Source organism: Bos grunniens, chromosome 22 (assembly GCF_055505025.1).
Source record: "Bos grunniens cultivar Pamir isolate PY7600 chromosome 22, Bosgru_T2T1.0, whole genome shotgun sequence".
Lineage (NCBI taxonomy): Eukaryota > Metazoa > Chordata > Mammalia > Artiodactyla > Bovidae > Bos > Bos grunniens.
This window is the reverse complement of record NC_141186.1, coordinates 59,802,807-59,829,197: the sequence shown is the minus strand read 5'-3', so window position 1 is coordinate 59,829,197 and position 26,391 is coordinate 59,802,807. Positions and strand designations below refer to the sequence as shown.

The 26,391-nt window shown below is 67.3% G+C and overlaps 1 protein-coding gene across 6 annotated transcripts in view; it reads left to right on the top strand.

Annotated features, from left to right (window-relative positions):
- Window positions 1-22,682, top strand: part of EEFSEC (eukaryotic elongation factor, selenocysteine-tRNA specific) — a 110,510-nt gene extending 87,828 nt beyond the window's left edge. For 3 of the 6 annotated variants that reach the window (XM_086368831.1, XM_086368829.1, XM_086368834.1), the window contains 3 exons: window positions 4,198-4,854; window positions 9,233-9,389; window positions 22,299-22,682. In XM_086368831.1, the coding sequence (XP_086224957.1) occupies window positions 4,198-4,854; window positions 9,233-9,389; window positions 22,299-22,486 (1,002 nt within the window). In that variant the 3' untranslated portion in view covers window positions 22,487-22,682. Of the gene's footprint in view, window positions 1-4,197; window positions 4,855-9,232; window positions 9,390-11,233; window positions 12,717-22,298 lie in introns of those variants that run through there. The other 3 variants (XM_086368830.1, XM_086368833.1, XM_086368832.1) reach the window with 3 other exon arrangements.
- Window positions 22,683-26,391: the final 3,709 nt, after the last annotated feature.

Here is a 26,391-nt window from a genome sequence, read left to right as displayed (position 1 = left end):
GCCAGGCCCGGTTCCTGGTGGTGTCAGTGCCCAGGGGCAGAGGCCGGGGCACTAAGCCAGGACAGGGAGGGGCCGGCCTGACCTCCTGCGATGTCGCCTCCCCGGGAGCACGCCTGGGAGGCCGCTGGGCCTGGCCATCCGCTGTGGGAGGAGCTTCGCCCCTTCACCTCGGGGTGAAGTGGGGGCAGGAGGGACCCCCGAGGAGCCCCGTCCCGGTGGGCGACAGCCAACAGCCCACAGCGCCGCGTGGAGGCGCTTCCCGGCGCTGCTGGGGGCGAGTGGCCGTGGAGGTGGGCAATCAGGGGCACTGAGGCAGGCGTGCACCCCACCATGGGTCTGCATGGCGGTGCTGGGGAGCATGGGGAGGGGCATGACAGGAAGGGCCCCCGCGGCGGCGTGCCCACGAGTACGGGCGTGGGTAAGAGAAGGAGAGGCTGGGCAGTCAGGAGGAGCAACCTGGACAGACCGTGCGGCCCAGCCGGCCGCGGTGTGAGCCTGCAGGCAGGTGTGCGTGCAGAGACGTCTCCCAACAGGAGCAGATGTCCACCCCGGGCAAGGGGGCGAGCTGTCGAGTGGGCCAGCGGCACGGCCCTGCCCTGGACGCTCACAGGCGCGTGCACCTCGCGGGGCACTCACATGGCTGTGAACGCCCGTGGTGGGACACGTGAAGACTCCACGATTTCTCCAGGGCAGCAGGGCCGGGGTCAGGCCTCGGGGCCTTCAGCCCCACACTGAGGCCAGGGACGAGTGGCGACTCAGACAGGCCAGTCCCAGGAGGGAGCACAGGCCGCGGGCACCTCGCTTGACCCCGCAGCTTTCTGAATGGTTCGTTCCTCTGAATACAAGTGGGTGGGGACTGACCCCCGGGGCGCATCTGCTGCCCCCCACAGCCCAGGCCGCCCTCTGCCCAGCGGCGTCCCCACAGCCCAGGCCGCCCTCTGCCCAGCGGCGTCCCCACAGCCCAGGCCGCCCTCTGCCCAGCGGCATCCCGAGTTTGGCTTGTTGTGCGGTTAATGCACTGGGCGGGGATGTCTTATCTGCGCCCGGCCGAGCTCAGAGAAGAGGGAGAAATAAGAGCAGCAAATTGAAACCTTATTAAACCAAATTGGTCAGGTCTGATGGAGCCAAACCTAGACGGGTCTTTGAAAGCTGATTTCATTTTTCCCTCCGGTCTGAGCCTCTCTGGATTGCAGTAACTGATCCTGGTGTAAGCCTGTTAGTGTCGACCTTGTGCGTCTCTTCTCTCCCGACTTACATTTCGTTAAGCACTGATGCAGTCTCAGGGCCCTGACCCTCGCCTTCGGCACAGCCAGGAGCTCCCAGGCTCATTAGTGGACGAAAACGGATCACGGGTCCAATCTCATCACGGCCGGTGCCGTTATTACAGCAACCTCTGCGCGTCAGAAGCGCAGCTCAGCCCCCTTCTCAGCATCTGGTGATCCTGGAGGCTGTCCTTGCGTGTGTTGTGGTGGCTCTGGCTCCTCTGTGTCCTACCCTGCAGAAACAGCACTCCCAGAGAGCTGGGTCAAGGGCTGCGGTGCTCGTGGGCGCTGGTGGGGCTGACGCGTGTGGGGTGACGGGAGAGGGGCTTCCAGAGGGCACAGGCCTCACCCCCAGGCCTCAGTCCCAGATCTGTGAAGTGCGGTCATCGAAGCCATCTGGGGGTGGTTGGGCGAACAGTGAGGACCAGCTTGTCACTCGACGAGTATCCTGCGGACGCCGTGTCTCTCCTCTGCCCTCGCCGCCGCTGGCTGGGTGTCCGATCCTGCAGGCTGGTGCTGTGCAGGGCAGAGACGCACGCCTCAGGACCGCGCCTAGGGCCACTGCCCTGCCGATGTTCAGCGGCCTTAGAAAGCGCCCCCGTCACTGTGAACCCAGCCTTCCGCTGAGGGCCGCCGATGCCGGAAAGCACAGCGCAGAGGCTCAGAAGCCAGAGAGAGCCCCTGAGTGCGTGGGGCCAGGCCGACAGACATCTGTCTGCTCTCCCACTAGCCCATCCCAGACCCCATGGGGGGAGGGCCTGTCCCGCTGGGGCCCTGCTGGCCAGAGCGGGGTGCTGAGGGGCACTGAGGGGCCAGGTCTGAAGTCTACCGGGCTGGCCATCAGGAGGCACCGCTGACCTCCGCTGGGGCAGGGGAGGTGGCTGGGCCCTGCCTCAAGCTTCAGAGCCTTCTTCCTGGATTCATGGTGGGGGTGTCCACCCTGCGGTCCCCGGCGCCACCCCAGGTCAGCTGGTCGGGTGGTCAGGGGACAGGCCGAGGGCCAGGCCTGCCTCGAGGTCCCGGAGCTGATCAGCCCAAGTCTCAGCCTGTTTGCCTTGTGACCTTGGAGACATCAAAAACCTCTGTTTTCTCATCCATAAAATTGAATGTAAAAATATTGACCTGCCTTGTAGGGTTTTATGAAGAATAACTGGCCTGGAGGATGGTAAAGCTTGTTTATTAATCAGAAAGGGCCAAACTGCTCAGCAGGCATGAGCTCGCGCTTGGAAAGCATTGGCTTGCTTGATGGTGTTCCTCCTCCTCCTGCCAGCTCCCCCGCCCCCACCGCCCCCGTCTCGTCTCTGGCCGTCACTCATCACGCCTGTCCTTCCACATGTTGGGGTGCTTCCCCCGTGGAGGCTCAGGTGCCCCCCACACATGGTGCGGCAGGCACGCTGCAGGGACAGGACCCTGCGGAGGGCGGTGAGCGCACGCAGGGCTGGGGAGCAGGCCCGCAGCGCGGCCAGGGTGAGGGCCCGCGGACGGCTCTGGCCAGGGCCCCACGCACCGGGCAGGGCTGGTGTCAGGTGACACTCTGTGGTCACTCGGTCACCCCGCGCCACATTCCTGGAAGGCCACGTCCCGGCGCCCGCGCGGACCGTGCAGGGTGCCTCTTTCTGATTAATCTTGACGGTGGCTTTTGACACCGCTCCTCTCACTTTCTCTGCCCCCTGACCTCCTGGTTAGGTGGTTAATGGTCTTTAAACAAACACTGGGGTTTCAGGCTCCACCGGGAAGGACCGGGCTCCTTCCGCCCAGCCCCCCTCCACGGGGAGGAAACGGGGGTTCCACACCCGACCTCGTAGACTGGGCGCCCGCAACCTAGCGGCCAGCGCTGCCTTCCGTCGAGGGTGTCGGTGGGGGGTTTCTCTCCTCTGCTGCTCTAAGCAGAGGTCCTCTGAAGGTCTTGTCACCCGACGTCGGTCTCTGCAGACGTGTTGCTCGCGCTGTGTGTGGGGGGCCTTTTCTGCGCCTGCTCCTCATTTAGCCGCCTTGGGCACACAAGTGCGCCACTGGGGTGGGCGTGTGAAGGTTCGGGGACCAGTAAGATCCGTTGCCCCTGGTGGCTCCCAGCCGCGCCCCCTCCTCACCGCCGCTGCAGCCCCCCACCGCCTCCGCACCTCCAGCACCCCGGTTGTGAGTGGACTTTCCCTGGCCCCCGCACAGCTGGCTCTTGTGATCAGGGTGTCAGCTCAGACACGGCCTCCACAGAGGTCTTCCCTGAGCTATGCCCCAACACAACCAGACTGCCCCCAGCCGGGGCCCCAGCATCATGCTGAGGCGTCTCCTCTAAGCATGGCGTGAACGACGCGCAGACTGGGCGTGCCTGCACACGCCCTCCACACGCAGCGCCCTGCGTCTGCCCCACTCATGCTAATGGGCGGCGGCGCTGCCAAAGTGCCCGCGGTGCTGTTTCTGGGTGCTGCGTTCTTTGCGGACACAGCTGGCCCTGTCCCCACACCTGGAACAGCGCCCGGCCCGCAGCGGCCCCGGGGCCCGTGTATCTGGTGAATGAGGAGTGGCTCTGCCCGGTGGCGCCCGCAGGCTGGCAGCGGGCGGGTCTGAGCGGGCAGGGGTGGCACAGCAGGCAGCGTGGCCGGGAGGCACTGGGGCAATGCTCTGCCCATGGGGGTCTGGGCAGCCGTGTTTGTCCTGCACTTTCGAGGCAGCCAGGCAAGGCCAGGCAGGCGGGGCATGGGGAAGAAAGTGCAGGACGGAGCCTGGGTGGGAGAGCGGCGCGAGGGGCCCCGTGGTGCAGTGGTCAGGCTGCAGTGACCACCGCCCACAGCCAGGCCCGGGCGCCCCGTGGACCTGCTCCATGCAGGGGCATCTGATCGGGAACCCGTGGCTGCTGGCAGCCCTGGGACGCTGACCTCTCCACCTGGGCGCCCGCCCCAAGGTGCAGACTCTGAGCCCACTCTCTTGTTCCGCCCAGGTGGTGAGGAAAGTGAAGTCCATGCAGATGTTCCACACGCCCGTCAGCTCCGCTGTGCAGGGGGACCGGCTTGGTATCTGTGTCACCCAGTTTGACCCGAAGCTGCTGGAGCGCGGCCTGGTGTGCGCCCCCGAGTCCCTGCACACGGTCCACGCGGCCCTCATCTCCGTGGAGAAGATCCCCTACTTCCGGGGGCCCCTGCAGACCAAGGCCAAGTTCCACATCACCGTGGGCCACGAGACGGTCATGGGCCGGGTGATGTTCTTCGGCCCCGCCCCCGACAGCCTCGACCGCGAGCCCGTGCTGGACTCCTTCGACTTCTCCCGCGAGTACCTCTTCCAGGAGCAGTACCTGTGCCTGGGCCCAGACCCGGCTGCGGCCCACGCGGCTGAGGCCGATGAGAAGGCGGGCCAGGTCTCGGCAGGCCGCTGCCCCCGGCAGCAGTGGGCCCTGGTGGAGTTCGAGAAGCCCGTCACCTGCCCGCGGCTGTGCCTGGTGATCGGCTCCAGGCTGGACGCCGACATCCATGCCAACACGTGCCGGCTGGCCTTCCACGGTGTCCTGCTGCACGGGCTGGAAGACAGGAACTACGCGGAGAGCGCCCTGCCCACGCTGCGGGTGTACAAGCTGAAGCAGAAGCACGGCGTCGTGGAGCGGGTGAGCACGCCTCCCTGCCTGCCTCAGACGGGAGCTGCGTCCACATCCTCTGGCTCGGCCGGTCAGAGCCAGGCCAGCACACAGGCGGGCCCTGCAGTTGCCTGGCCCAGCTGGTCAGCGCGGGCGGGCGGCTCCTTGGGTGGCCCCCGACCATCAGCTGTCCCCGCAGCCCCACCTGGGAGCCCCCGCCCGCTGGGCCCTGAGCGGACACGCGTGCGGGCCTCCTTGTCCCTGTGGCTCCCTAGTGTCGAGTCCGGGGGTCAGTGATGGGGGTGGTGGTCCTGGGACCGACCGGTGTCTGCAGGCTCAGAGCCGCCCGCTGAGAAGCCAGTGCCAGGAACTCGGACACCCGTGGGGCCTGCCTGAGGCCCCCACAGGCGCCGCGGTCCTGACCCCCAAGCGGTGGAGCAGGGTTGGCCGTCCGGGTGCGGCCCTGAGTGTGTGTAGACGCGGGTGATGGGCGGGGTGTGCAGGGACTGTGGGTGGGTGTGCAGGGCCCTGGAGCCCGTGACTGCGGACCGCGTGGCCTCGCCTCCAACCCCCTGTGCCTCGTCCTCTGCTGGCCCCCAGCCCTGACCCCCAGGGGCCTCTGCGCATGCTGCCCGGGGTGCTCCACGCTGGAAGGCGTGGTGTCGTCGTCACCCTGGCTGCCTGCAGATGAGTTTCAGTGAGAGTTGGCACACCCAAGAGCTGGCGAGTCTCTTTCAGTTCCCTTGCTGGAGAAGCGGGGGCTGTGCACCCCAGCCCTCAGGGCCGCAGGCAGGGGGGCTGCCGTGTGGGCAGGGCCGGCCCTGAGCGCCAGGCCCCGTCTGCTCTCCTGGACTTCCCTCCTGGCGCAGTTGCCTGGGTCCCCAGCTGGCACCTCTCTCTCCGCCGTGCTGGGGTCAGCCTGGGTGTGCCGGCCCCCCTGGGCCTGGCCCCCACTGGCGCCGGACGGGCAGGGCCTGCGGGCTGGGCAGAGGAGCCTGGGGTATCGGCCCAACCAAGTGTGGACACGCAGACGCCACCGGGCACGCTGGCCGGCTTTGAAGTCTGGGCAGCTCTGCTGAGGCTCCCGGCTTGCCCCGCTCCACTGCTGACGGCTCACTAATTGTGCCTGGGGCCCCGGGGAGCACGCCAGCCTGGGCGCAGGTGGCCTGAGACTGCCTCTGGCCAGTGCGGGCTCTTGGCTGTCCGGCAGCGCTGCCCGCGGTGCCCCAGGCCCCACCCGGACTGAGGCCACTCAGGGAAATCGAGACTCTTCTGGAGCCGCAGCCGAGCAGACCCCGCCTTGGGGAGATTGGATGGCCGCCCGAGAGTGCTGGCCCCACCCAGCACCCAGGTCTCTCCTGCCTTCCCCATGGAATCTGATAGCCCGTGCCTGTTGGCCCCCCTTTGAAAATGGCTTTTTCTGTATAGACAGAGGGCCAGGGCGGCTGGCCACGGTGCAAAGTGCTGGCTCTGGATCTGATGTCCCGAGCAGGTGCTGGCCTGGCCCAGCCGTGGACCAGTCCCCCCACCCCCAGCCCAGAAGCTGTGGGTTCTCTAACGGAGGCTGGTGGAAAGCCCATGAGGCCACGCGTGGGAGGGCCTGGCCCGTGTGAGGTGCCCGCAGTGTGCACCCACCTTTCATCCCGGAGCACGGCGCTTTGGTGCCCCTTCATTGGCACCGAAGGAGCTTCGCCCACGTCGGCGCCCAGGGATGGGGACAGTCAGGGAGGCAGGGGCCGTGAGTCAGGGCCGTGGACACCGGGCCTGTCCCTGTGGGTCGGCGCCCTGGGTGCTGGGCAGGCCTTGGTCTTGAGGAGTGGGCCTGGGAGCCCTGTTAGTGGGCGTTCGGGCTGGAGCCGAGCCCCAAGGCCTCTGGAAGTCGCCCGACAGACTGAGGTGATTTGCAGGCCAGTCTCCACCCCTGGATTTGCCCAGGGGGCTTACATGGGGCCAGTCGCCCCCAGAGACCGTGTGTCTTCCTTACAACCACCTTGCAGGGGACACGCGTGTCCTGTGACCCCAGGATGGGGTGCTGAGACCGGGGAGGGACCGGGCCGCTGCGCCCGGTGCTGGGGGAGGCGCGGTCATGGCAGCGTGCTCCTTAAGCCAGAAAGGACAGACGAGCCTGGATGCCTTCGTCCGGGGACCTGGTGCTGCCGGTCCTGGCGGCTCCGAGGGCCACTGGTGGCAGAGGTCTCCCGGGGCCTCGCAGTGCCCGCTCTCTGCGGCCCGTGCCTGGCAGTGCCCGTTCTCTGCGGCCCGTGCCTGGCAGTGCCCGCTCTCTGCGGCCCGCCCTTGCAGTGCCCGCTCTCTGCGGCCCGCGCCTGGCAGTGCCCGTTCTCTGCGGCCCGCGCCTGGCAGTGCCCACTCTTTGCGGCCCGCCCTCGCAGTGCCTGCTCTCTGCGGCCCGCCCTCGCAGTGCCCGCTCTCTGCGGCCCGCGCCTGGCAGTGCCCGTTCTCTGCGGCCCGCGCCTGCAGCCCCCGCTGCCCCCAGCTTCGGCTTCTGCCCGCCGAGGCCTCGGCCCCTGGCGGTTGTCTTGCTCCTAGATCTCCCCTGTTCTCACCGACACCAGCACTCCCTCCTGACAGTAGCCCTTCTGGAAGAAGCCCCCGAGGCTCAGCAAAGCCCCGGGCACAGGCTGCAGGGCCGGGGGAGGCAGACCAGGCCCCCTTCCTGCGGCCCTCCTGTCCCGGCGCCCGTCCTCCAGTTGGAGTTAGGACAGTCGCCTCAGGACTTGGGCAAGTCCAGGCCGCGCTGCGGAGCCAGCCGGAGACAGACACACACGTGGCGTCGTACTAGGTGTGCCGCCGGCCGAGTCCCACTCGGGGGCCGGGGTGCAGGGCCTGCGCCTGGCGGACCCTGTGCGAGGCTCGTGGCACTCGAGGACTGGCCCATGGCCATGGGGCCGGCCGGCCAGGCGGGTCCTTTGTGAGTCTCACTGCCGAGGCTCAGCGCGGCCCACGCCCGACGTCCTGGGGTGGGCTCATGGGGAAGCCGGCCTCCCCGGGGGACGTGCTGGTGTCTGATCCCCGAGGGCTCCGCTGAGGCTGGGAGCCTGTGGAGACGAGCCTGACCGCCGCCCGCAGGAGGCCTCGCCCTCTGACCCCAGGGGTCACTGAACGCCAGCCCTGCGGCAGAGGTTTGCCAGGACCCATGGCCGCACCCGTCACTGCTGGAGGCCGTGTTCTGGGCGCAGGGGACGCCCTGGCCCCTCCTGGCTCCCCGGCGGGCGTCTGTCCCCGCTGTCCCCCCGCTCCCACATTGGCAAGCGACTCGGACCCTGTCCCTGAGCTCAGGAAAACCCTTGCAGACAAGGGCCTGCGGGTCCGCAGGGCTCTGAGGGCCTCCCTGCTCCAGCCAGCGGCCTCAGCAGTGATGCCGAGCTCGGGACTGGCTCCCAGGGCGGGGGACGCCCACAGCTGGTCCAGACCCATGGGTCCGTTTGGCTGTCGTCCTGGCCCTGCTGTCTGACTGGGCCCCCCACAAGGCTAGGACAGGGCTTCACATGCAGGCCCTTCCGCGGGGGTGCAGCTGGGGGCCCGTGGAGGTGACAGGCACCCTCGCCCTCTGAGGCTGGTGACGCCTGCTCACCTGGACTCCCCGGTTCTGGGGGTTGGAGCAGCTGCTCCATGCAGTCCACCTGCCGCGGGCCCGGGGCACCCTCACACAGCCTTGCTGGCTGCCATGCGGAGGGCAGGGCCATGCCTGCGAGTGTGGAGGGCACGGAGCAGTTCCCACGGGGGCGAGGCTGATGGCTCTCCGCGTGGCCTGTGTCCCGTCCGCCCATCACTGGGAGGGGGGGCACACGTGCCTGGTATCTGGCTGATGAATCTAGGAGGGTAGGGTGTGTTTTTTGCAAGGTTTTTAGGGTAAGTGGGGCAGTTTCTGCTCTTCAGAGCAACCCATCCAGGTCCTTGGCCAAACATCTTGGCCTCGTGGGCAGAAGTGCGATGTTCCTGAGCCTGGCTTGCGGAGACCCAGGAGGAGGTCCCCGCTGACTGCACGCCCACCTCCGCACGCTGCCCAGGCAGTGCCCAGGGCCCGGAGGGCAGGAGGAGGCCTCCCTGGCACTCTGAGGCGTGGTAGAGCTGGTGCTTACACACTCGCCTGCACAGCCCCTTCCCCCGCTGTCTGCAGAGTGGGGCTGGCAGGGGGCCTGGGTGTGGGAGGTCGCCGAAGTGCAGGCGGGGCGGGCTTGGGAGTGGACGGCACCCCCTCGGCCTTCCTGAAGAGCTGTCGGCTCCAGGACGGGCGGGCGGGATGGCTGTGGGCTCGCGTCACCTCTGCGTATCCCTGCGGGTGGTGGATAGGGGGCTGGTCATCAGCAGTGACGCAGGCTGACCACCTGTGCGTATGGCAGCCAGCCTTCCCCCGGCACTGACGCTCTCCCCGGGCGGGTGGGCACAGGTGCTGGATGACCACAGCGTGATTGGCCGCTCACTGTTCAAGAAGGAAACCAACATCCAGCTGTTCGTGGGGCTCAGGGTGCAGCTGTCCACCGGTGAGCTGGGGGTCATCGACAGCGCCTTCGGACAGAGCGGCAAGTTCAAGGTCCACGTCCCTGGTGAGTGCGGCAATTTCCTCCTGCTCGCGGGAACTGTCACCCTGCCAGGCTCAGCCCACGGGGCCTCGCGGCCTCTGCCCCCACTGCCCTGTGCCCAAGAGCCAGCGGGTCCCGGAGACAGCAGCTGTGGGCACCACGTCTGGTCTGAGCATTCAGGGCATGGATCCGCTTGGACCGGCAGCTCGGGGGGCACGCGGCTCCCTGGGGTTGGAGTTGCCGCCCCATTCCTGCCTCCCGCTGGCTCCGAGGCGGGCCTGATCCCCGTGGGGCTGCAGCATGCGTCTGCTGCCTGGGGTCCCGCTTCGCCAGCCGGTGGCCACGGTCGTGGCGGCTACAGCGGAGGATGGGCCTCCCGCTGGCTCCGCAGGCCGGGAAGGAGGCCAGGGAGTCCTCTGGGTGTCCCGCTCCGCCCCAGGCGCACTGGCCCTCTCACCTGGGAGCGCACGGCCCACGGGGCCAGGCCGGGTACCAGAGGCCGGGCTGCAGGTGAGAGGGAGAGGCAGGGACTGCAGTGGCCAGGGAACTCAGGCCCGGGAGTCAGGCTTCATCTGATGCACTTTATGTAGAATTTCCTGATGAAAACCTAGAACAGCCTGAACTACAGGAAGCCTGTCCCTGGGCTGTTTGCCCATCGCGACCCGTGACTCCTACTGGAGCCTCAGGACGCACGCAGGAGTGTCAGGGTCACGTGTCCACACTGAGATGTAGCACAGGAGCAGCGCCTTGTGCAGCCGCAGACACTGCCCTCCGAGACCTCAAAGCTGGACGGGCTCGCGGGACGACCCCTCCCCATGACACCCGAGGAGCTTCCCCCAAAGTCCGGGGCCTCACGGTTGAAGGGCCCGCATTGACAAAACTGCCCCTTCCAAAGGGTCGCCTCCGTCCGGAAGGCCCAGAAGGCCGAGGCCCTCCCTGCAAGACAGCTTGGGGACCCGCTGGGTGGAGGGTGGAGAGGGCGGGGGATGTGGCCGGCGGTGACGAGGGTCCCCCTGGTCCATCTCAGCGTTGCTGGCACCCAGTAACCCTCCCCGCATTCCAGGTCGTGCCTCCAAGGGACCCGGAGCCTGGCCATGGGGCAGCGCCCAGGGGTGGGCCGCCACGGAGCCTGGCCGTGGGGCAGCGCCCAGGGGTGGGCCGCCACGGGTGCGGGGGTCCCAGAGCCACCGCAGGGTCAACCCGGGGTCAGAGGCAGGTCTCGACTGGATGCACAGTTCTAAGCATCCCCCGGATGACGGTCTGAGAAGGCAGAGGGACGGGGGAAGGCGGAGGCCGCTGCGGCACAGGTGACCACGTACAGGGGAAGTGGAAACTCACGTTGGTGCCGGGGGCGGGCCTGGCGTCCTGGTCTCAGTGTGGCGGTGGCCCCGCAGGCTTCACACAATGGCCTTTGGACTGCGCCGGCCCTCTAGGGTCGAAATGAAACTTTCTTTCCGGTAAGATGTGCCCTCCGCACGCACACCACCCCAGACACTGAGTCCCGCCCGCGTATGCTGCCTGGAGTGGATTCTCGGGCACCCTCAGGAACCTGTGCTTGGGACACCCCCTTAGGGGCACCCGCCCCCGGGGCCACACCAGCCTTTCCTGAGACGCTGTGGGCTGCGTGTGCAGGCTCCGCAGCCCTGCTTGCCCAGGAGGCAGGAACACGGCTCCTGCAGAGAGCAAGGGCCCGCAGTCCACCAGACCCGCCTGAAATCCTGGCTGGAATTTTATCCTCCTGAGCCTCAGTTTCCTCATCTGTAAGATGGGTCTTTTGTGAGGGTTTTTTTTCTTCCCAACTTTTTAAAATAACTTGATCCATAGGGAAAAGTGGAAAGAAAAGTGTACTGAACACTCATGTTCCTCAGATTTCACACCTGTCGGCACCACGTCACGCTTGTTGTGCACATGCTGAGCCGCGCAGAGGAGGCACAGCGACCCCCGCGTGCCCGCTCACACCCCTGAGGACGGCATCTCCCCACAGCCACCCTCACCTGGAAGGGCCCTTCCGGGGAGGAGGACCCAGCAGGACCGGGCCCGGCCCAGAGTGTCACGTCCCCGGAGGAGCCCTGCGGGGGGCCGTGGCCGGAGCAGGCAGGGGCAGCATGGCTGACGTCTGACGTCACCTTTGAAAGGACTCGGAACACGAAGTTGTATGTAGCACATGCTCCCGACCGCGTGAAAGAGAAGTCTTACAGAGAAAAGAAAGAGAAAGCGAGTGAGAGCGTGGCGCTGGGAGGCTGCGCGAGGCTTCTGTCCTCTTTAGCTTTCTCCAGCACGCGGACTTCACTGAACGGGCCTGGCGGGTGCGTCCACGACTCTGGGCCGAAGACGTGGAGACCAGCTCAGACCCCAGCACCAAGCCCGGACCCGGGCCGTTCTCAGCCACGGCTCCAGGGTCACGGGGTCCCCAGAGTCACGGGAGGCAGCCCCTGCCGCCCCCAGGCCCCACCATCTAGAGGCCAGGGAGGCAGTGAGGTTCATGGGCTCCTCCTGCCTGGATGGATGAGTCACCCTTCGCTGGACTGCAGACGGCCTGGACCCGAGGGCAGGGCCCACGTGGGCCCCGAGCCCCAGCTCTGGGGCCGCGCTGTCAGGGAAGGCAGGCGGGCTGCACCCGGACGGTGGGTGGCACAGGGGGCTGGGGGCTCGGTGAGAGCTTTGGGAGGGAAGTGGGCTCACTCCAGGGGGGCGGCCCCTGTGCGTGTTTGAGCAGAGGTGGTCAGGGTCTGCAGTGTGTGGGGGTGGTGCTCCAGGGAGCCTGCACACCCCTCGAGGAGCCTCACCTGGGCCCAAAGCGGCTGCTCAGGGCAGCGACCCTGAGGTGCGGGGACCCCCCAGGAGGATTCCCGGGCGGTCAGCAGCCTCCCCCCAGGTCCTGTCCCCAGCCAGCCGAGGACACTCCATAAAGCAGCCTGGCAGAGAGAAAAGAGGGCTGCAGAGAGGTGAGGGCAAGAGCTGAGGCTTCAGAAAACCCCTGTAAAGTGAAAACAAACCGTCCGTCTCTCCCTGGCGCCTCACCCGACGGGCCTGTGGGGACGGCTGCGCAGAGGCCCGGTCCCGAGCCGGCCCCACGCCGCCCTCTCCGGAGCGCCCTGACCGGGGGGGCCGTGTTGCTGAGTACTGGGAGCCCTTGGGGTGCCTCTTCCCCCTAGAAGAATGGCCCGCCTCGTCCCTCTTTGGCCAGTGAAGCACTTCTAAGCGATTGTAAAAATTATATGAACCCCATCGAAGAACTGTTACAACAATGTTTATACCCAGTATTTGAAACAAAGACAATGATATTATAAATAATTGTAGATGATGAAGATAGGCAAGAAAAAATAACATCATTAAAAGAATTTTACAAGACGGACCGTTCACAGAGATGGATGGAGTAACACAATACGGTAAAAATATCTGCAGTTAACATAAACACAGCCCCGTGGACAGAAACCATCTGCTGGCCCCTCACCCGGCCGGGTCCCCGGTCATCCCCGCGGGCCGCGCCAGGGCTCCCTGTGCCCCGCGGGCCTATGCCCAGCAGGCCGGGGCCGCTTGGGAGGCCATCCAGGAGCACGAGAGCCGGGGCTGAGGGCTGTCCTCTCCCTGTCCTGCCGCCGGCCAAGGCCAGCCCGTCCGTGTACCCACGGCACCCGACGCTTCCTTAATGCGGAGCTGTGTCTCTGGGGTCAGGGATGAGTCCGTGGCCTCTGGGTGCCTCGGGCAGCGTGCGGTAGCAGGGCCGCAGGCCAGGGCGGCAGCCCGCTCCCTCCTCGTCCACAGTGGATGGATGGCCCCCAGCAGAGCGCATCCCTGCACCCCTTTCGCCTTTAATCAGTGTTTGATGTTCTTAAAAAAAGGTTATTTTTAACCCTGAAAAAACTTTGGCCACAGAGAAGAAAAAAGAAACCCCCGAAACCAGCGAAATGAGAAGAGACTCCCCCGAAACCGGCGAGATGAGAAAAGACACCCCCGAAACCAGCCAGATCAGAAGAGACTCCCCCGAAACCAGCAAGATGCTTGAGCCCTGCCCCCGCCCCGACCGGGAGCCCCCCTCCCCCCATGCACCCCTGCGCCGCCTCCTGTGGCCGTGTCCCTGGCACAGGCAGCGTTGCCAAGGCTTCTGTGGTTCCGGCCTGGGCCTCGCGGGTGGGACCCACATGATGCTGCATCCCCGGGGGTCCTCATCAACCCGCCCGCCCGCCACCCATCTGAGCACAGGTGGGCGTTTCCTGGGGGGCCCTGCGGCCAGCTGGCCTGGTCCCCACCTCGTGGAGGACGTGGTTGGTGGGCTCTGGAGCCGTGCAGCTCAGCCCTAAGTGTCAGGGTCTGCGGGAAGACCAGGGCGAGGGGCAAAGGGACACCCCAGCGTTCAAGCGGAGACTGGGCTGCTGTTAGCTGTTCCCCGTCTCTGCCGCCAACCCCTTCCTGTCTATAACGCAGCTCAGAGCACCTCAGGTCCTGGGGTGGGAGGAACACGGGGCTCTCGTGAGGAAGCGCCGTCTCCACGCGAGCCGGCCCGTGATTCAGGGGTCAGCCCCAAGCAGAGGGGTCGGCGGGGCCTCGGTCCACGAGCTCAGGACGGAGCTGCCACCGGAGCTGGGCGGGGCTGCTGTGGGCACCCCTGGCCACGTCTCCCAAGGCCGGGCCCTGCACCCATCTCTTCCCCTGACCAGGCTACTGGCCCCCGCTTCCCGGACCTGAAGAACAAGCCTGGCAGCCTTTGGCCTCCTGGTGGCCCTGGGCTGACCTTGAGGGAACTGTCCTCCCCAGAGCCCACTGGGAGTTTGGGCCTTGCCTGCCAAGGGCAGAGCCTACAGCCACCGGCAAGCCCACGGCTCTGGAGGAGGGCGCAAGCCTGACTGCCGCTCAGACCCTGGCTCAGGGGCCCCTCCCCGCAGCCCCAGGCCCAGCAGAGCCCCAGCCAGCAGGAGCGGTGCGGGCCGCAGCTGCCAGGTGTGTCTGAGCCTGTGCATCGCCAGTGTGTGCCCGTGTGAGTCCGCGCTCCTGTGTGTGTCTGCCTGTGAGTGTGTGTCTGTCTATGTCTGTGTGTGTGAGTCTGTGCCCGTGAGTGTCAGTCTGTGCCTGTGGTGTATGTCTGTGCCTGAGTGTGAGTCTGTGCCTGTGAGTGTGTGAGTCTGTGCCCGTGTGAGTCTGTACCCAAGAGTATGTGAGTCTGCCCTTGTGAGTGTGAGTCTGTGCCCGTTGAGTGTGAGTCTGTGCCTGTGTGTGTCTGTGCCCATGAGTGTGAGTCTGTGCCTGTGAGTGTGTGAGTCTGTGCCCGTGTGAGTCTGTACCCAAGAGTATGTGAGTCTGCCCTTGTGAGTGTGAGTCTGTGCCCGTTGAGTGTGAGTCTGTGCCTGTGTGTGTCTGTGCCCATGAGTGTGAGTCTGTGCCTGTGAGTGTGTGAGTCTGTGCCCGTGTGAGTCTGTACCCAAGAGTATGTGAGTCTGCCCTTGTGAGTGTGAGTCTGTGCCCGTTGAGTGTGAGTCTGTGCCTGTGTGTGTCTGTGCCCATGAGTGTGAGTCTGTGTCTGTGAGTGTGTGAGTCTGTGCCCGTGTGAGTCTGTACCCAAGAGTATGTGAGTCTGCCCTTGTGAGTGTGAGTCTGTGCCCGTGTGAGTGTGTCTGTGCCCGTGAGTGTGAGTGCCCGTGTGAGTGTGTCTGTGCCCGTGATGTGAGTGCCCGTGTGAGTGTGTGCCCGTGAGTGCACTCCCGTGGTGGTGTCTTTCACAGAAGGGGGTGACTGAGAGGCCAGCTTCCTGACAGGGCAGTCATAAAACATTCATAAAACTTTTATTGGACTTGCCACCCTTCCAGATAAATATTTTTCGATTTTATGGGCTTGTTTTAGGGCCCTAAGCTTAATCATGGCTTTGTAGCTGCTTTAAAAAAAAATTAATTATTGTTTTGGCAAAGGGAGCCCCCGCCCCCACCCCAGCAAAGGCGGCAGCCCTCTGAGCTCATGAATTCCTGCCTCAGCTCTCGCCCTCTCCCTGCGTGCCCTCGCAGCGCGCCGGGGTGAGCCTGGACGCGGAGGAGCGGGAGAGGAAGGCTCACTCCAGTCCCCACTGCTGCCCCGGCCTCGTGGGAGGGCGGTCGGTCCGGCCCATGGCGCCCACGGGAGGACGGGCTCGGGGTCCCGCTGGGCACTTGCCGCCCCGGCCTCGTGGGAGGGCGGTCAGTCCGGCCCACGGCGCCCATGGGAGGACGGGCTCGGGGTCCCGCTGGGCACCTGCCGCCCCGGCCTCGTGGGAGGGCGGTCGGTCCGGCCCACAGCGCCCACGGGAGGACGGGCTCGGGGTCCCACTGGGCACCTGCCGCCCCCGTGGAGCCGCCTGCCGGGCTGACACGGGTGGGTTTGCACAGCCCCTGGCTCCTTCCTGCCCCTCGCAGGCCGAGCCGTGCCCCATTGCCCCCCAGAGCTCAGCGTGCTGCCGAGCGCTCTGCGGCAGCTCCGTCCTCCCCACGGTGACAACAGGCGTGTGCGCTAGAGGGGTCCACACACGCTGTGTGCACGCCGAGGGCAGAGCCCGGCTCCGTATGCGGCCACGCGTGCCCGGTGGGCCCCGGCGGGGCTGATGGGGTGTGCCCGTCTGTACTCCGTGCTCTGTGCTGGACGCAGCCCTGAGTGCTCTGCATCCTGTGAGCTCCCGTGGGCCTCATAGTTCAGAGACGCCGTGGAGGCTGTCTCCTGCTCCCGGGCCGCCGTTTTTCTTTCCTGTCTCTGCTGAGGACACGAGCCCCAGGAAGGAGCCCCAGATGCCTCTGTCTGTGCACAGACGGGGCCACTGCGCCTGCACGGGGTGGGGGCCTTCTTGGAGGCGGTGGCACTGCGCTTCGCTTGAAGGGGGCGGGGAGGCGGCCTGGGGAGGGCTGTCCCAGGCGGAAGGGGCTCTGGCTCTGCCGCCCAGAATATGAGGCTCGAGGGGGCGCTGGGTGCAGCGTGGGGCACCTTCTGAGGGGCAGGATTGGAGGTGACTGAGGGTCCTGGCTCCAGGAGGAAGGGCTGACCCAGGCTGGAGGGGCAGAGAGAGGGACAAAGATCAGGCCAGACGCGGTGGGTGACCAGGTGACGTGAGGGCGGGGGAGCCAGGACGCGCTGAGGGCCAGGCGTCGCTGCACTGTGCCAGGCGCCTGGGGTCAGGGACCCTCACGGCCACAAGGCAGATGGCTGTCAGAGCCGTGCCGTGGGCACGCAGTGACCGTGCCACCAGGCTTGGAGGGCACGCTGGGGCGCCCCCAACACCTGCCTCCCCTGGGCCTGCGAGAGCCGGCCACAGAGGGTGGACCCTGGAGCCCTTGTGTCCGGGCAGGAGTGTGGAGGGACCCAGCTGTCACCCCCGAGCCCCTGTGGCAGTCCGACTGCAGCCCACCCGCCCGCGTGGGAGCCGAGGCCGATACGTGATCAGACCGCCACCCGTGAGCCCTGGAGCCGACGCCGCAGCCTCTGTGCCCCTTCGTTACCGCCCCAGCCTCTGTGCCCCTTCATTACCCGGATGAGGCTTCTTCCCGACTCGTAAAGATGACAGTTTTAATACGTGGGATTTTTTTTTTTTTTTAAGAAAAGCAATATGAAGAAGACTTTTATTGTCAATAAGCTCTACCTTTTAAACCAGTTATCATAGTTTCTGCTTTAGGTATTTTAATTGAAGATTAACTGCCGTTAGAAAGTGTATGCATTTAGGGAGTGAGTGTCTGGAGGATTCAGATTCAGCTTTCTTGCCAATGGGGACCGTGTCGGTGGGGCCACCGGGTCCCAGGCCTGCACACACCAGCCTCGGGGGGCTGCGGGTGGAGGAGGCCCCGCAGGAGGGTCAGTGACTAGCGTGGGCTCCCGGAGGCAGGGCCAGCGGGTGTGTACCCCCAGCTGGCTCATCCCGCCCCAGGAGCCCCCACTCAGAGCCAGGGGGAGGCCAGCGCGAGGCCGCCGGAAGCTGACCAGGCCAGAGCCAGGGGGGGCCAGCGCGAGGCCGCCGGGAGCTGACCAGGCCTCCGCAGCAGCGGCCCTGCCTCTCGGGCCTCCTGTTGGAGGCATGTGTGCACAGCGTGTGCGCGTGTGTGCTCTCTGCAGACCAGCCTGCTCTAGGACTTGTGTGTGTGTCGGGGGGGAGGGTGCTGGGTGGGGTGGGGGGCGAGGAGAGGCCTGGCAGGAGCGAAGCCGTGGGTGCGGGCACACAGGTGTGCAGGAGACGCTGGCAAGGCCGCGCTGGAGAGCTTGGACGCCGGCCCGAGGAGCGGCTGAGGATTGCTGAGAGGGGCGCGCGGGTCTTTGTTCTGGAAGGATCTCTGGCTGCCGACCCACGGGCAGATCAGAGAGGGAGCTGGCCCGAGAGCCTGGAGGCTCCTGCCAGGAGGCTGGTCCCGGGCCTGCTCTCCCCCGCGCTGGGGCGCCCACTGCCGCTGCAGGGTCCGAGGCCCGCCTGGGCTCCAGGCCGTAGCCCGGGAACAGCCCTATCACGCCTACCCTGGCCGAGGGGAGCGGGAGCCGACGCTGGCGCTGGGGGGGTCCCCGGGCGCCCAGCAGCCCCGCACCAGCTGTGCCCCCGTTGCAGGCAACCTCGGACGCCTCTGCCCAGGCCGCCCCTGCGACCCACCCTCTGTCTGATGCTCGCAGCCAAGTCATTTCCTACTTCAGAATGGTTTTCTTTTTCACCTTAAAACAAAGTCCTTCCTTCCGCACGGCACCCTACTTTCCCTCCCCACACGCCCGGTCGTCAAAGCCTTAGCTACATTGTACTTTCAATTCACACAGTGTGGGGAAGATTCTGCAAAGGCTGCTTGTTTGTTTTTGAAGAATTCATCATTGCTGCTAAGGAGCTTAATATAAATTAAAGGAGGAATTAGGCAACATTAAGACATCAAAATAGGGGTGCAGACGCCCACTGCCTCGCCTCCGCCCATCAAAGGGCCGTGAGGACCCGTGGAGCGCGGGAGCCTCAGACGGGCCCGTTGCCGCTGCCGCCTCCCCAATTCCCTTTGTCGTAGGCGGAGCACACGTCTGATAAAAGCCTAATCACCTTATCTTTTTAAAGCAAATTGCATCTTTGTTTACATAAGGGGTCCGTAGCAGGACGGGGAAGGAGGGAAACTGGGCCCCCTCTGCCCAGCCCGCCAAGCTCGAGGCTGGGAGCGTGTGAGCAGCCTGGCCTCCTGGAGGAGGTGTTCCATCCAAAGTCGCCATCCCCCGAGTTCGGCAGGAGGGGAGTCAGGGTGCCAGTCCTCAGGCGGCCCTGCCCGCCCACCCCGCGCCGAGCTCGCTCCTCCCGTGCTCCACCACCCATCCGGCTGCCCGTCCTCCTTGGCCCCGGCCGGCCTCAGCCACACCCGCCCCGTTCTGAGTGGGGCTCTGGCTGGACTCACGGTCCCTGTGTCCTCTGAGCTCCCCAGTCCCCGTCACCCCACCACGCGACTCCCACAAAGCGACCCCCCACCCCCGGCCTGCCGCAGCGTCTCAGCTCTGCCCAGAGCTGCTTGCCCCGGGAATGGCTGGACTTGGGCCGGCCAAGGGGGGCCACTGCGGGGGCCGTTGACCCGAGCCGTTTGCAGGGCTCCGTTCCCACTGGAGGGTGCGGGCCGCCCACCCGCGTGGAGGCCCCTCACCCAGGCTGGCCCCTGACATGAAAGCCACGCCAGCAGCTGGAGGCAGTTTGGCGGCTTTGATGGCCGTGTCGGGGCGGCACCCGCAGCCCGGCCTTGGGAAACAGTGCGGCCACATTCTTCCCTGATTACGAGCCCGGCCCGGCCAGCGGCCTCCGGCCCATTGTGCCTTTGTGTGGGGCTGGCGCTCGGTGAGAAAGGCCAGCCCGGCCCTGGGAGAGTGTCCCCAGGGGGAGCCGCGGGGAGCAGCGTCGCCCCCAGGGTCACGCCCGCCGCCCCCAGGCCGCTGGACGGGGGTGGGGCAGGCCGCTGGGCTCCGAGAGTCCCCAGGTTTAGGGAGAAGGGGCAGGGACGCTTGAGCCCGGGTTCAGGCGCTACAAGCACCTGGAGCCTGGCGGCCCGCCCTCCTGCCCCCGCCAGCCGGGTCACGGGCGGGCCACTTGCCCAGTGGGCGGCGTTTCCCGCTGGGTGGCCCCCGGTCTGCTGCCCTGCGCACCCAGGCGGGACCTCACCCACCTCTGGTTTCATCCGACACACCCGCCTGCTCCCACAGGCCAGACCCCCATCCCCGCCCTTGCCCCTGACCGGCCGCCGGGGAGCTCCTGCCCAGGGGGTTCCGGGAGGCCCCGGCAGCCTGGCTGGGATGGTGGCTGAGGAGGAGTCAGCAGAAAGGGCAGGGCACGTGGCCAGACGCGGTGCCCTTGGTGTAGTGGCCGCAGGGCCACACTCAGGACCCAGGATGCAAAGGAAGGGAGAGGCGCCGTCACCTGGGTGGAGGTCCACATGGCGGCCCCCGGTCAGCAGTCGCCCAGGGCAGTGGTCCCCAGGGTGGCAGGCGGTGGGAAGGGCCACCAGAATTCAGCCTCGGCGGCTGAGACCCTCCCTGTCTGCCTGCGAGCCCGACTCAGGGGGCACCTTGCGGACACGGAGCCCAAAGTCCCCCCGGAGCCCTGGCCCCACAGCCCCACCAGCACGGGGCCAGATGCTTGCTGTCCCCAGGCGTCACGCTCCCCCCAGGACTGGACGCTCAGATGCGGCCCTCAGCCCTTCCACGTGGCCGGTGTGCGGCGCCAGGCCCCCGGGTCCCCCTGGTCCTTCCCGGGGGGGGCCAGCCCACGGCCCCGCCCCCGCTGGCCTGCAGGCCGCCCGCCCGTCTTGCTGCTGCTTCCTGCCTGCCCCTTCTCAGACCCAAGCTCTGAGAACCGTCCCCGGCGTCTCCCAGGCCAGGAGCACTGTGCGCAGGCTTCCGGGCGACCACCGACGCCCTGACCTGCCCTCCGTCCACGCCACTGGCCTCTCAGCCGAGGGCAAAGGCCACCATGAAACAAGGCGGCTCCCAGTAGCGTTACCAGGAACCCCAACAGCCAGCTGCCCCAGCGGATGCTCTCTGCTGGTCAGCGTGCTGGCCCCATGTCCAGGCTGCCCCGTAACGGAGCAGAGGGCAGCAAGAGACTCTGCATCCTCGCCAGCGCCTGGTAGACTCCCGGCTCTGCTGCTCCGGGCGACGCGAGGTGTGTGGCTAACAAGAGCCCTCGCAGCGAGATGGCCGGCAGATTGGGCCGCGCCTGTCTCCCTGCCAGGCGCCGACCCTGGGAGCCCCCTGCCTCTGCAGCCGTCAGACCTCACAGCACCAGAGGGCCCAGGCACCCATGCCGTCCGCCAGGGTTGGTGCCAGCCCCCGCCCTGCAGGAGGAGCCTGGAGGCAGAGGGCACCTGCCGGCCTGGCGCCTGCGGGAGGGCTGGCCCGGGGCCCTTCCCACGCCCTGCGCCCTGGCCCAGGGCCTGCAGTTCCACAACCCACTGCCCAGCAGGAGCCTGGATCCCCAGGGCAGCGGGCCCCTCGGCCACCCCGGCCACCCCGTCCCGGAGTCTCGTCGGCTGAGCGCCCGGACCCCGGGCGGTGGAGAGGCGGGCGGAGCCCCTGTGCGGGGGCAGGGCCGCCCCAACCGCACCTGCGGTCGTCCCCGTCCCAGATGCCCAGAGCTGCTCCTCGCGTGGGTCCCCTGCTGCGCTGTTTCCCACAGTCTGCCTCAGGTGGACACCCCCGCTCCCGGGTGACGGGCTGGGGGCGGCCGCCTGCATTCAGCCCCAGACGTGGCCCAGAGTTCACACGCCCACCCAGCCCAGCCCCCTCAGGCCCCGCTCCCCACGGGCATGTGGGGTGTGGGGGACAGGGGTCTTCCTGGTGTGACGCAGGGCTCCTCTCCTCGGGGAGCCAGCCAGCGCCGAGGCGGGGAGGGGAGGACTCCCCAGGCGCCGGCACAGGTGGGGCAGGGGGCGCCCACCCGCACCCTGCAGGCTCCTGACACCCAGCCAGGGGTCTGTGGCTGATGGAGCCCCTCTGTGTGTGTTAGGAGTGAGTGCCCGTCCTGGGGCACAGCGGCCTGCCAGGACCCTCGCTGCCCAGAGCGGGAGGGCACAGCTCACTTCCACCAGGACCCCCGGCAGGGTCGCAGAGCTCACAGAAGGGGAGTGGCTGGTCCTGGGGTGCCTGCTGGTGCAGGGCTGGCTTGAGCTTCAGCCCATCCCCCCAGGGCTCCCAGGTACGGTGGCCCCCACCGGCGGCCCATGAAGAGGCTGCCTCCTGCTGCCCCCAGGCAGGCTCCTTGTAAAGACAAATCCTGCAGAAAGGGGCCCTGGCACTGGGGAGGGCAGGGCGTCCGCATGGAGGAACAGCATCAGCCGTTGTGAGCATGCAAGGTCCCAGGACCGGCCGCGGGAACAGAGAGCAGTAGGCGGCGGACGCCAGCAGGAAGCGAGTTCTGCCGTCGCTCAGCCAGCAGCAGAGTCTGCACCCGGCCTGGGTGCTGAAAGGAGCCAGGGATCCGTGGGGCCGCCCTACTCGGCCTGGAGTCAGGGGACAGCGTCCGCCAGCACCCAGGGAGGGGGTGCCAGCCGGAGCTCACCGGCCCCTCCTTCCGCCCTCTTACCCGCCGGGGTCCCTGGGCAGAACCGTCATGCCGCCCGCAGAGTCACCCCGGGCCGGAGAGTGTCTGGGGTCTCTGGTGAGAGTCAGTGAGCGCCCGGGGCAGCGAGCCGTTCACGGCAGGAGAGGACACAGCCAGCAAGCACGGGGCTGCCCCAGGGGCCTGGGCACAGGGTGGGCACAGGCAGGGGGCTGGGAGCTGGTGGGAGCCTCGCTGAGCCCCAGGCCAGATGGGCTGGTGCTGGACAAGCGTTGGGGGTGCTGCGGGGGCACAGGAAGTGTGGATCCGGCCGGTGATGGGGGGGTCCTGGCTCCATGGGGGGGCGGCGGGCCAGGCCAGTGCTGGGGGGTCTGGGCTCCATCCGGGGGGTCACTGCAGAGTCGGGGACCAGATGGAGTGACGGGCTCCCCCTCTGTGCCTCGCAGGTGGCCTGAGCCCCGAGTCCAAGAAGATCCTGACGTCCGCCCTCAAGAAGCGGGGCCGTGCTGGCCGGGGCGAGGCAGCCAAGCCGGAAGAGGCGGAGCGGCTGGAGCCCGCCCAGCCCGTGGGCCTCAGCCTGTCCTTCAAGCGCTACGTCTTCGACGCCCACAAGCGCATGGTCCAGTCTCCCTGAGTGCCCGTCGGCCCCCCAGACCCGGCCAGGCCTCAGTGCCAGACGTGCCTCCGCCTCTGGGTGCTCCCCAGAGGCCCCGGGGGGCTCTGTCCCCGCACCCCCGTGCCTCTCGCTGGAAGAGCCGTCTTGAAAGGCTCCGGGTGTCCCAGGCTGCCCAGTTGGCAGCCGCAAATAAACGCCCACGGTGCCCACCTGCCATGCTGGTCCCTCTGCTTTCACGGGCGCCCCCTCCCTCCCAAGGCGAACGTCAGGAAGTGCCGAGGCTCCTGATGGGCCTGGGGCCACGGGAGGGACCCAGACTCAGCACCCAGTGGGCTGAGGGTGTCCGTGAAGCGTCAGGCCCTTTGGCAGCCTGGGTGGCCCCGGGGTCCCCTGGACCTTGAGGGAGCAGCCACGTCCCGGAGGGCACCTCCCGGAGGAACACCCATGGGGATCGGAGCTGCGGGGGCCAGGCCAGTGCCACAGGGCAGGAGGCAGGCCGGGGGCTGCCCCCACACACCGGCACCAGGAGCTCCCAGGCCGGGCGCTGAGCCCCGCAGAGGCCCTCAGAGCCCCACAGAGCCCCCTCACACCCCACAGAGCCCCACAAAGCCCCTCAGAGCCCCACAGGGCGCCGCAGAGGCCCTCAGAGCCCCCTCAGAACTCCTGAGAACCCCATAGAGCCCCACAGAGCCCCTTCACACCCCGCAGAGCCCCACAGAGCCACTCAGAGCCCCCTCACGCCCCGCAGAGCCCCTCAGAACCCCACAGAGCCCCCTCACACCCCGCAGAGCCCCACAGAGCCCCCTCACGCCCCACAGAGCCCCCTCATGCCCCACAGAGCCCCGCAAAGCCCCTCAGAGCCCCACAGAGGCCCTCAGAACTCCTGAGAACCCCCCAGAGCCCCGCAGAGCCCCCTCAGAGCCCCGCAGATCCCCACAGAGCCACTCAGAGACCCGCAAAGCCCCTCAGAGCCCAAGCAGAGCCCCGCAAAGCCCCTCAGGGCCCCGCAGAGGCCCTCAACCCCCTCAGAACTCAGAACCCCACAGAGCCCCCGCAAAGCCCCTCAGATCCCCACAGAACCCCGCAGAGCCCCTGCAGAGCCACTCAGAGACCCGTAGAGCCCAACAGAGCCCCCTCTGAACCCCACAGAGCCCTCGGAGCCCAACAGAGCCCCAGCCCGGCTCCTCTGCCCCCTGCAGCCCAGCCGTCCCTGCAGACGCATCACAGGGCATCGAGGCATTTACAGACGTTTGCAGGACAGGCAGATGCTCCAGTGACCCTGGACTTGGCCTGCAGGTAGACACAGAGGCCTCCCTTTTACCCTGGTAATCTGTGCATCATGCTATAATTTGCAAACACGGCATTAAAAGTATTACCAGGGACAGGTTGTGATCAGGTGACTAGGGCCTGGTCAGCCCTGAGCCACAGCCCTAGGAGGGCAGGGTGCTGTGGACCTGTGCGCATGGCTGTGCTGGGTGGGAGGTCCGTGTCCAGGACGGTAGCAGAGGGCCAGGCGGGCAGGTAGAGTCCAGACCCAGCCCCCACATCCCAGTCGGGAAGCCCCTGTAGAATGTCACCAACTCCCCACCACCGGCCAGACTCCGGGCCCCGCTCCCATTCAGCCTCCATCCCTGCCTGCAGCCATCTCTCCAGGACGGGGTCCCCAGGGGGTGACTTCAGGGAGAGGCCCTGTGACCCCGGGTGGGAGGTGGACTCGGGCAGGGACGCTGAGCCACAGGGCGGGGGCCCCCGGCCACGGTGTGCAGCTCCGGAGCAGCGTGCCTGCCTGCGTAGCCCGCGGCCCAGGAGGGGACGCTATCAGGCCTGGCATCGGTCGAAACCCGAGCGCCCCAGCTGCGTCAGCTGGGCACAGCCTTGGGAGGGGGAGCGCAGCTGGCGGGCAGGCGGGCAGCTGGGGGCTGGCGCCCTGTGCTCTCATGGGCAGTCCCCGCTTCCTGTGGCTCCGGACACCCCCAGACCTTCTGCGTCTCAGGAAGAGAGGGCCCTGCAGCAGCCAGTGGCATCTGCAACCCCCGCCCACCGGGTGCCCTGGGAAGCAGGGTCCAGTTTAGAAGTGGGGGCCGCCTGTGCGCAGTGGAGCTGGGCTTTGAACCCAGGGTCTGGACGCCCCCAGAGGCCCCCACTCTGCCCCAACGCCTCCTCTGCAGCCTCAGAAAGAGCTGCCTGCAGGGAACGGGCCGGGGGCGGGCGTCCTGCCACAGGCTCGCTCGGCGGGAGGGGTGGCTGCGATCCACAGGCCCCTGGCTGGCTGGCGGGGCTAATGCACCAGCCAGGCGATAAGGCTTATCTGGAAGCGTCTCTGGAATCGAGACTCTGATGGAAACAGGCTTCTGGGTTAATACAGTTTTGACAGATAAAGTCTCGTCGACGGGAAGCCCTGGGGGCCAGGGTAGGCAAGGGGGCAGCTCTGTCCTTGCCAGCTCCTGCCCGGCCGGCGCGTGCCCGCAGGCCCATGTCGGGGGGTGGCCCGTCCGGGGGCCCTGCCCTTCAGGCTGGGGGTCTGGCGTGTCGTGGGAGTGGGATGACAATGCGGGTGTCAGGTCCGGCGCGCACAGGGCGACACCATTTTTCCGGGCCAGCTTGTCCCTGGGGCCTGGTGGGGTGGGCATGGGGACTCACCGCCCCACTGCACACACCCGAGCTTCCCCGAGGGGGCCCAGGCCTCCTCACAGCGGCTGGAATTTCCAGGCTCCCTCTGGGGGCTCAGGCCAGTCCTAGTCACGGCCTCCCAGCTCCAAACTCAGCCGTATCTGTCCCCCTTGGCTGCGTGAGGTGGGGTGAGGTCATATCCCTCACCCTGGCTGGGCCCCTGGGAGCCTCCACACAAGCAGTCCTGATTAAAGACAGTAATTAGCGTTTGGCTGATAACGGAGCAGGGCCACTCATCAGCCAGCTCAGGCAGGGTAAGGGCGCAATGGCTGGGAGGCAGCCAGGCAATGGGGTGCCAGGCATGGGGTACCATGCCCCTGGGGCAGCCAACCCCAGCCCTGGGCCTGCGGCAGGGCAGGGAGGTGGGAGCACAGCCGCAAAGGCTGCGAGAGTGTCAGCTCAGCGTTCAAGAGAAGCCCCCCACCTCCAACTTCCCATCAGCTCTGGGCACCCCTCACCAAGCCCCAGGCCTTCCTGGGGAGCAGGGGCCTCTCGGGTTGGAAGAGGACCCCCAGGGCGGGCTCGTGATGGGCCAGTGGGGCGGAGCCGGGCAGGGGGTGGGGGTCGTGCAGGCTGAGGCCGAGTCCCAGGGAGGAAGGGGAGGGAGGGGACAGGGCTGGGAAGATGCCTGGCTGCTCACTGCGCACTTACTGAGCACCTGCTGTGTGCCCCCAGCCCCCCGGGCCAGCAGGTTAGAGGTCGTGCGGCCACGGGATGTTGCTCAACGCCATCCCCCTCCTCCGTTATCACCGGGTCTGGTGGGGAGACAGCTCAGCAGAGAGAAACGGCCGCTTCCTGCGGCCACAGCTGGGCTGCAGATAAAGGGCGGCCGGGAGACCAGCCTCCCACCTCGTCCCCTGGGGGCACCCAAAGACTCAGCCCGGCACCCAGCTTCCCACAGCCACCACCCAGCAGGGCACCTGCCCCCCAGCCACAGCCGCACCCTGCAGCCTCGGGGGGCTGTCCACCCCGTCTAGGGACGGGGGAGGTGGACCAGGTGGACGCAGGACCCAGGCTTCCCTGGAGCCCCAGGCAGGCCCTCGGGGCCCAGCTTCCCCAAGGCCTCCAACCGGGCCCCGAGCGCGCCGACCCCTGGTGCCCGTGCCAGGCGGGCCCTGTCCCGTCCAGCCTGCCTCAGCCCAGAGTCCCGTCCAGGACTGTGTGGGCAGGACCTGTCGGGTGGATGGGCGGGTGGCCCAGAAGGAAGGGCTGCAGCCAGGCAGGGTGGGGGGCCCGCGTGGCCTCCGTCCTTG